General features: G+C 46.0%; 1 protein-coding gene across 1 annotated transcript; it reads right to left on the bottom strand.

The window, feature by feature from the left end:
- Positions 1–1,085: 1,085 nt before the first annotated feature.
- Positions 1,086–3,213, bottom strand: LOC112589410 (uncharacterized). Its single transcript, XM_025302589.1, has 4 exons — positions 3,130–3,213; positions 1,919–2,380; positions 1,453–1,695; positions 1,086–1,346 (listed from the first exon to the last, which is right to left on the bottom strand). The coding sequence occupies exons 1-4, from the start codon at positions 3,211–3,213 to the stop codon at positions 1,086–1,088; spliced, it is 1,050 nt and encodes a 349-aa protein (XP_025158374.1).
- Positions 3,214–8,425: the final 5,212 nt, after the last annotated feature.

Genomic DNA, 8,425 nt, shown 5'->3' with positions numbered 1-8,425 from the left:
TTAAATACCATTTTCCAATATTATATACGGATGGATTTGGTATTTAATGCTTTACAATTTTTGTCCTTACAAAAATTTAAAAATTTTGCCAGGATAACGAAAGGGGGGAGTAGTTCAGCATTTGAAATTTTAAAAAACTGAATACATGGTTGCAAAGAGCATAAAATATTGCAAAACTTTTGTCTGAAACTTTTTTTCATATGACTCATAATTTAGAAAATATGATAAAATGAGAAAATTTGATAAAAACGACAATGGCTACTTTATTCAAGAGGTGGTTTCATCCCCTAAACATGCTCCGAAGCCGATATAAAAAAATATGTATTCCTTAGTTTTTGATGCTCTACAACATATCCGAAGCCCATTCAAATCGGTCAGGGACAGTTGTGATACTCTCCTTGTAAGAGTAATTTTAATATTACAAATTAAATTTTTTTACTAAGAAATATATTGATGTTTTATAAATAAAGACTTACATTCATATGTTTTCTTAAATTTGCAATTGAAGTTCGGCGTGTTGCAAAAAAAAGTGTCCAAGCGCCCGGGGCAGCCAAAATATGGCGTCGACCCCGGAGCTTATTTCTATTATTTGTACCGGATAAGGAGGGGCAACGGTGGAGGCCGGCATACATGGACAGTAGGTCTTAAAGGATAGCAACCTAAGATTTTGAGAGACCACCAGCTTGTACCACTAGGTACAAGTAACAATGCCTCTCTCTGTAGTCGCCGTGCGCTCGGGATAGCACTAGAGATGTCACTTCCGAATGACATCTCTCAACGTTATTTAGGGAGAAGAGAGTGTCGTGAGTGTGGAGCGTCAGATAGCTCAGTGGTCTAGAACAGTTGCCCGGCAAGCGAAAAGACCCGGGTTCGATTCCCGGTCTAGCGACTACCGCGCTCTCGATACTTTTTTCTCTTCAGAACGAAAAATGAGATGCAGGTCCCAAACGCACGGCGTCCCGTCGCCACCTAGTACGCCCTCCTTCTTTCATGGTCTCCATCAGGACCTGCACCATCCAGAAGGAGAGTCCGCATTCTCTCTTGTCTGCATAGTCCGCGAGACAGGGACGGACGACCTCGGCCGTTCAGAGACCGGGCACCCGAGAGTCGTGCAGCATCTGCTGCCACTGCTCAAGCGCCCGGTCCCTGGCCTGAGATCTCAGGGCCGCCACCTCCTTGACCGTAATCGTCTCTCCCTCACCGCGGAGCTTCTTGACCCGCCAGAACACCTGATGGCGTTCGCGGGCCAGGAGCTCCACGGAGGGAAGGCCGGCCAGGGCCGTCGCCGCCATGTAGGACGTGGTCCTATATGCTCGGATCGCCCTGATGAACACCGGCCGCAACGCCTGCCGAAGCAGGCGCTTGTAGCGGTCGGCGCCCATTAATCGGGGTGTCCATATGGGCCCCGTACAAGGCGACTGAGACGACCACGCCTACGTAAAAGCGGCGAACGTGCCAGCTCGGACCCTCTTGGTTCCGCATCAGGCTGGCTAGTGTCAGCTCAATTTTGCGGACCCGGAGAGCCGTCCGCCGGAAGTGGGTCCCGAAGTCCCAGCGGCCGTCCAGCACCAGGCCCAGATATTCTATTTGTGGCCCGATGCGGACGCGGACTGCATCCACCCTCACCCAAGACTGTGGCGGCGCCTCGCGACTTCCATCATGGAAGTAAACTGCTTGCGTCTTGCGGGAAGCCACCTGCAGTCCCAGGCTTTAGATGGCGCCTACTACGGATACCGCCGCAGCTTCGCCGCAAAGGCGTGCATCGCTCTAGCTTCGTCCTCCGGCCGCCACGAGTGTGTCGCCTGCGTAGCAGATGGCGTGGCAGCTAGGGGGGAGAGCGGTACGAAGCACCGTCGTACGTGATGTCCCACAGCAACGGGCTCTGTATGGACCCCTGCGGGACACCACAGTACATTACCCTTCGGCTCGAGACCCCGCCCTTTGAGGTGAAGGGAAGGTCCCTGTCCCTGAAGTAATCCGATAGAATTTGCCGGAGATAGACGGGCACCCCATAATACTCGAGGACCCGTCCCACCTCCGACCAGAATAGGGTGTTGAAGGCGTTCAAGATGTTGAGCGACACCACCAACAACACCCCATCATCCTCCACGGCGTGGCGGGCTAGCTCCCGGATGCGTTGGATCGCGTCCAGGGTGGACCGGTCCGCCCTGAAACCGTATTGGTCGTCGTGAAGGTTCGGACCCTCCAGGGACAAGTGCTGGACGAGATGGTGGGCAATGATGCGCTGGAACATCTTGCCCTCCTCGTCCAGCAGGTATATCGGCCTGTAGGTAAAAGGGTCTCCGGGTGCTTTGCCCTTCTTCGGGAAAACAAGAGTCGCCTTCCTCCATTCTGGGGGAAACACGTCTTCTCTGAGACACTTGTTCACATGTGCCTCAGGGACTCAGGGACTCAGGGATAGGCTTTCACCTGTTAGAGCCAGCGCCTAGGCGCGGCCAGGAATATTGTTGGGGCCAGGGGCTTTCCCCTTGCCCCCGAGCCTCTTCCCTGCCCTGGCAAACTCGCTCGGATTAACCGCTCCAGGTCTTCCGTCCAATCCCTGTCCTCTAGCTCGGGAACGGGGATACGATGGGAGCTATTAAAGTAACTATTAAATTAGTTACTAAATTAAGTTACAGTTACAGATGGAAGAAACGGAACGAAGTTATTACTGTGACTGAAAAGGTATCCGAATTTTATTTTTAAAAATCAAAATTACAATTTAATCATCAAAATTCTTATAGTCTCCTTCAAAGTAGTCCCCATTGCTTGCAACGTACATATGCCAGCGTTTGATCCAATCCTGGAAACATCGTTCATATGCGATAGACGGTATGGCCTTTAATTCACGCAGCGATTTTCCTTTGATGTCCTCAATCGATTCGAAACTCTGTCCGCGAAATGGTTTTTTCAGTAGGGAGAACAGGAAAAAGTCGCAAGGGGCCATGTCTAGTGAATACGGTGCATGCGGAGCGACATTCGTTGAGTTTTTTGTTAGAAATTTACGCACAAGTATCGAGGTATGCGATGGTGCGTTTTCGTGATGCAAAATCCACGAGTTATTTTCCCGCAATTCCGGTTGTTTCTTATGGATCTTGTGTGCTGGCACGATCCAAATGATATTCCAACTTCATCTGCTATCTCTTGCACAGTCAGTCGAAGATTTTGGAGCACCAATTCTTTCACTTTCTCAATGTGAGCGTCCGTTGACATTGATGGTCTTCAAGAGCATGGGTCGTTTTCAACAGATTCTCGTCCTTCTTAAAACTTCTTAAACCACTCCAATGTACTTGTTTGCGATAAACAATCATCGCCGTAAGCAACATTTTGAATGCGTTTGTGGACGAAATTTCGTTTGCAACACAAAATTTCAAACAAATTCTTTGCTCCATATTTTTCGACATCATAAAAATTGCCATGCACAACAATTACTGACATAAACAATTGCTACTTTCAAACGGCTTAAAGGAACGCCATGATTTTTTCACTAAATTCGAAGGACATGTGTGCCAACTTAAGAAAGCAAACGGATTTGATTTACAGTTTACCCGCGATTTTTAAAAAATAAAGGTCGGATACTTTTTAATCACAGTAATAAGTTATAGTTACCGAAAGAAATAACTGTAACCATAACTTCGTTACAAGTAACGAAGAAGTTATTTCCCAATCCTGATTATTACTATATAATTTATACAGGGTAAGACTTGTTAGGTTAGGTTATAGTTTTAGGAGTGTCCGTAACTGGTGCACACGAGGAGCATTCCGCGTGGGCGGAAGAGCATCGTGCCTTCGTGGTCACCATAGGGGAGATCTTTTGCTACCGGTCGTCGTCCATGTGATGGTCAGTTATGAAATATCGTAGTAGGCAGTCTCCTTATGAGAGCAGACGATACTGCAGTAGAAGGACGTTAAGAAGAATTAAGAGAAAGCGGCAAGAAACATGATTCTCGGCTCATATGCGGTGGTAGAGCGCCCACCTCGGCAGAAGCGCTCCCCTTCTAAATAGAAAGTATCAACTCCTGCTGAAGCGCTGCTGGCTAACGGTAAACCCAGGAGAGTACAAGGCATTCTCTACGATTCCTTCCGCCTCTTTCGATGCCTTTGTCCGACAACGGGCTGGAAGCGTAATTTGCGATCGCTTTCAGTGGTTTCGTCATCAGAATAGGCGCGTGAGTGAGCGCGTTACGTTCGCCATTGCATGCCGCCCTGGATTTGAGAGGCTGATCGGTATGGTTCTGACTTATTATAAGGGAGAAATGTGTTGCTTGACCTCTTTTCTCCTGAGAATAGTTTCTGAACAATTGAGATCCAAAAGAGGAAGAGGAGGTTCTTGATCATTACAAGAAATTCAAGAACTTCCCTTGCGTAAAAGAAAGTAATCACGATAGTGATTTAGGGACAAAATTCTACATAACCTGCGGCTCTTCTTCCGAGGATCGAGAATGTCTTATTGAATATTTCCTATGCATAAAAAGTGTTTTAGGGATAGGAATGCAGTCGGGGAGGGAGTGCAGGTGCAGTTCTCCCTCCACTCCGGCCCGCCTGAAAGACACTCCGGTGGAGTTTTAGCCGGTAAGAGTCCGGCATATCCCCCGCCCCCTCCCCCAAAGGGCGGGAGAATCCATGAGGATTTCCCCATCGTGATAAAAAAAAGAAAAGGGATAGGAGTGCAGGTGTAGAAAGGAGAATAAAAGATCTAAATGTTAAACTTCATTTTGTTATATTTCAATAACGAATGTCGGATGAAATAATCTTCTATTTAATTCTTGCTAAAAGTAACTCACAACATTCTTTATTACAATATATTTAAATGGCGATAAAGTTAGTGATGCATAATCTTCTAAACATATTTACTTATTTGCTTCATAATATAATTAAATGTAAATTTATTGTTACAGTTCCTGAAAGCAGTTTCATCTTACTTTATGACAATGAGAGCTACAATGATTGAAAACTGAAGCGGTTACTATTTGATTGTTGTGTTGTGTTGTGTATGTAATATTAAACGAAAATTAAAATATTGTAACAACAAGATTAATATGTGAGTAAAAAAGAGCATAATATCAAATCTTAACATAAATTTAATATTAATTAATATTTATTTTATAATTAATATTTATTTTAATTATGTTCTTTTTTATTTTTATTGTGAATACATTTATACATAATGGCATTATATATAGTATTATTGGGTATAGAAATTCGTGCCAGGTACCCAATTTTAATATGCTATATCGTTATTGGTGTTGCACAGTGGTTATATTGTTTAGTAAAGTTTACATACAGGGTAATCCAGAACAATTAATTGTCCTTAATATACCAAATTCTTGAGCAAATTCTAAGTTTATTTTTCCTCTCGCCGATCAGTTGCATCTTGTGTCACTAGCCTAGCAGAACTGCGTTTCCTACATATATGGAATGAAATTTCATCTATGGTAGCATTAATGACACCCAGGCAGAACCACAACGTTGCCTCAAAGTTGATTTGACGTTGATGAATCGAATTAACGTTGATTCAACGCTTTATCATCCATTTCAATGTCAAATCAACGTTATGATTTTGACTGGGTATTATCTTTGATAATAGCTTTTAAGAGTTAAATTATTCACAATAGAGTTATCAATGAAGATCATTCAAATCGCAGCCACTTCCGTTTCCGGTAGCGTAGGAGTGTGACGTGCGAGTGAGTAGCGAGAAATTGTAACGCGAATTTGGTGAGAAAGAGAGAGAGTGTGGGTGCGAGAGTGAGTGAGAGGGTGAAAGGGCGGGAGAGGAGGGGAGGGGAGAGAGGGAGGGGAAGGGAAAGGGATAGGAAGGTGGAACAGGGCAGAAAGGAATTCAGGAGCAAGAAGGTTGGGTGACAAGGCAGGAAGAAGGGCATAGAGTATAGAGGAGTAAAGTGGAGATAGAGTGGTAACAGTGGGTGACGGGAGAGGTAACAGCGCCAGAGGGAAGTGAGTAAAGGAGGAAGTAAGTAGGGAGCAGAGGGACTTGTAAAGAAGAAAAGGGAGAGAAAAGTTAGAAAGGGAGATAGGGGATGGAAAAAAAGGAGACTTAAGGGGGTTAGTGGGAGAAAGAGGGGAAAGGGAAAGATTGAGGAGCACTGGAAGCAGGGGAAGTGTGGAAAGTGTAGGAAGTGTAGGGAGTGTAGAGAGTGCAGGGAGTGGAAGGAATGTAGAATGGAGTAAGAGAAAGAGAGAGGCGACAAGGGAGGAGATGAAGGGGAGAGGGGGGAGGGGGGAGACGGGAGGAGAAAGGAAAAAGGTGCAGCTGAAGTTGGGAAGAGGAGGGGAAGAGGAGGAGAGGTTTAAGGTAATGTGCGAGAGAATGGGCAAGGAAATGGCAATAGGGATTAGGGAAGATATAGGAGAAATAAAGAAACAGATGAAGGAAAGATTGGAGGGGATAGAAAAGAGGATGGAAGAGATGAGGGAGGAGATGAGGAGGAAGGAAGAGAGATGGAAAAAAAGAGAGGAGAGAAATGGTAGAGAGAATAAGGAGCTTGGAGGAAGAGGGGAAGAAAGGAAGGGGAAGGGGAGGAGAGATGAGAGAGGAGAGGGGATAAGGAAATTGGAGGAAAGTGTGGATAAGTTGGAGGAGAGGGGAAGGGGGAGAAGGGAGAGGAAAAGGAAAAGGAAAATAAAAAGGAGATGGAAGAGAGAATAAGGAGAATGGAGAGGGAAATGGAAAGGAAGGAAAGGGAGAGTAGGAAAAGGAATATTATAATAAGAGGGTTAAGAATAGAGAATGGGAGAGAGAAGGAAGAAGTGGAGAAATTATTGAAGGAAATAGGAGCGAAGGCAAGGATAGAAACGATAAGGAAAATAAAGGTAGATAGAGAAGAACTAGGAGAAATGATAGGGGTGGAAATGAAAAGTGGGGAGGAGAGAAAGAGAGTGTTGGAAAGGAAAAAGAACTTGAAAGGGAGGGAGATATGGATAGAAGAAGATTTAACGGTGGAAGAAAGAAGGGGGAGATGGAATGTAAGAAGGGTGGCAAGGGAGGAAAAAGCAAAAGGAAAAAGGACGTTTATTGACAGGAATAGGGTGAGAATAAATGAGGAATGGTGGAGATGGGATATGGAGGAAAAAGTATTGAGGAATGATAAGGGGCAGAAGTGGAGGGAGAAAGAAAGGAAGGGGGAAGGATAGGTAAAGTGAGGGGAGGGGAGGATGAGATGGAGGAGGGAGGGTGTGGGAGGAGGGAGAGGTGAGGGGAAGGGGGCGGGAGGGTAGGGAATGGGGGAGGAGGGGGAGGTGGATAGGACGGAAATAAAGAGGAAGGCGGAAAAGAAAAAGAGAAGGAACAAGAAAAGAGAGCAGGGGCGGAGGATAGGACAGGGGAGAGGGAACAAAAGAGGGAGGGGGAGAGGGGGAGAGGAAGGAGGAGGAAAAAGGGATGGAAGAGTGTGGGGGGAAGAGGGGAGAAGGCGAGAGAGGAGGAGGAAAGAAAAAAGGAGAGGGAAAAAAGGGAGAAGGGAGGATGGAGAGTAGCGTTCTGGAATGTAGCAGGAATAGCGAATAAGGACAAGGAGTTTTGGCAGAGGTTAAAGGAATGGGAAGTAGTAGTGATGATGAAAACGTGGTTGGATAGGAAAGGGTGGGAGAGGATAAGGGGGAGGTTGCCAGGGGAATATATGTGGAAGGTACAATTGGCGAGACGAAAGAATAAAAAAGGGAGGGCATGTGGGAGAATGTTGCTGGGGATAAGAAAGGAAATGAGGGTGGTAGAGGAGGAGGGGGAAGAAGAGGAAGAGGAGGGCAGAATGAAGGGGGTAGTGAGAGCAGGAGGGAAAAGATGGAGAATTATGGGAGTGTATGTGAATGGAGATCTGGAACGAAAAATGGACGGAATTAAAGATTGGATGGAGGAAGGAGAAGGAGGAAGAACGTTAATAGGGGGAGATTTTAACGCGAGAACGGGGGAAGCGGGAGGGGTGGAGAGGGAGGGGAGGGGGAGGGCGAGAGAGGAAGGAAGTCAAAAGACAAGAAAATAAATAAGGAGGGGAGGAAGATGGTGAGGGTGATAGAGGAGAGCGGATGGGAAATATTGAACGGAAATATAAAGGGAGACGAGGAAGGAGAATTCACCTACACGAGAGGAAGAGGGAATACAGTCATAGACTACGTGATAGCAGATAGAGAAGGGAGAAGGAAAATAGAAAGGTTAGAAATAGGACATGAAATAGATTCGGATCACCACCCGATGGTGGTATCGATAACGGAGGAGGGGAGGAAGAGGGGAAGGGAGGGAATGGAAGAAAGGGGAGAGGGGATAAAAAGGGGTAGATGGGATGTGGAAGGAAGAGAGAGGTTTAGGAGAGAGATAGGAGAACAAGAAAGAAGGAGCGGAGGGTTGGAAGAGGAAATGGTGAACAGGGAGGTGAGGATAAAGAAAGCGTTGAAAAAATGGGACAGAGAGGGA

The sequence above is a fragment of the Harpegnathos saltator genome, unplaced genomic scaffold (assembly GCF_003227715.2).
Source record: "Harpegnathos saltator strain DR-91 unplaced genomic scaffold, Hsal_v8.6 scaffold50, whole genome shotgun sequence".
Classification (NCBI taxonomy): Eukaryota; Metazoa; Arthropoda; class Insecta; order Hymenoptera; family Formicidae; genus Harpegnathos; species Harpegnathos saltator.
The sequence above is the reverse complement of the archived record's forward strand: the minus strand, read 5'-3'. Positions and strand labels throughout refer to the sequence as shown.

Bases quoted from the DNA above. Each gene is read 5' to 3' on its own strand.
- LOC112589410 (XM_025302589.1), bottom strand. From the start codon at position 3,213: ATGTCAACGGACGCTCACATTGAGAAAGTGAAAGAATTGGTGCTCCAA. The intron at 2,381-3,129 runs GTTGGAATATCA...CATGTGAACAAG, and splicing joins TGCAAGAGATAGCAGATGAA to TGTCTCAGAGAAGACGTGTT. The intron at 1,696-1,918 runs GTAATGTACTGT...CTGGGACTGCAG, and splicing joins GCGGGGTCTCGAGCCGAAGG to GTGGCTTCCCGCAAGACGCA.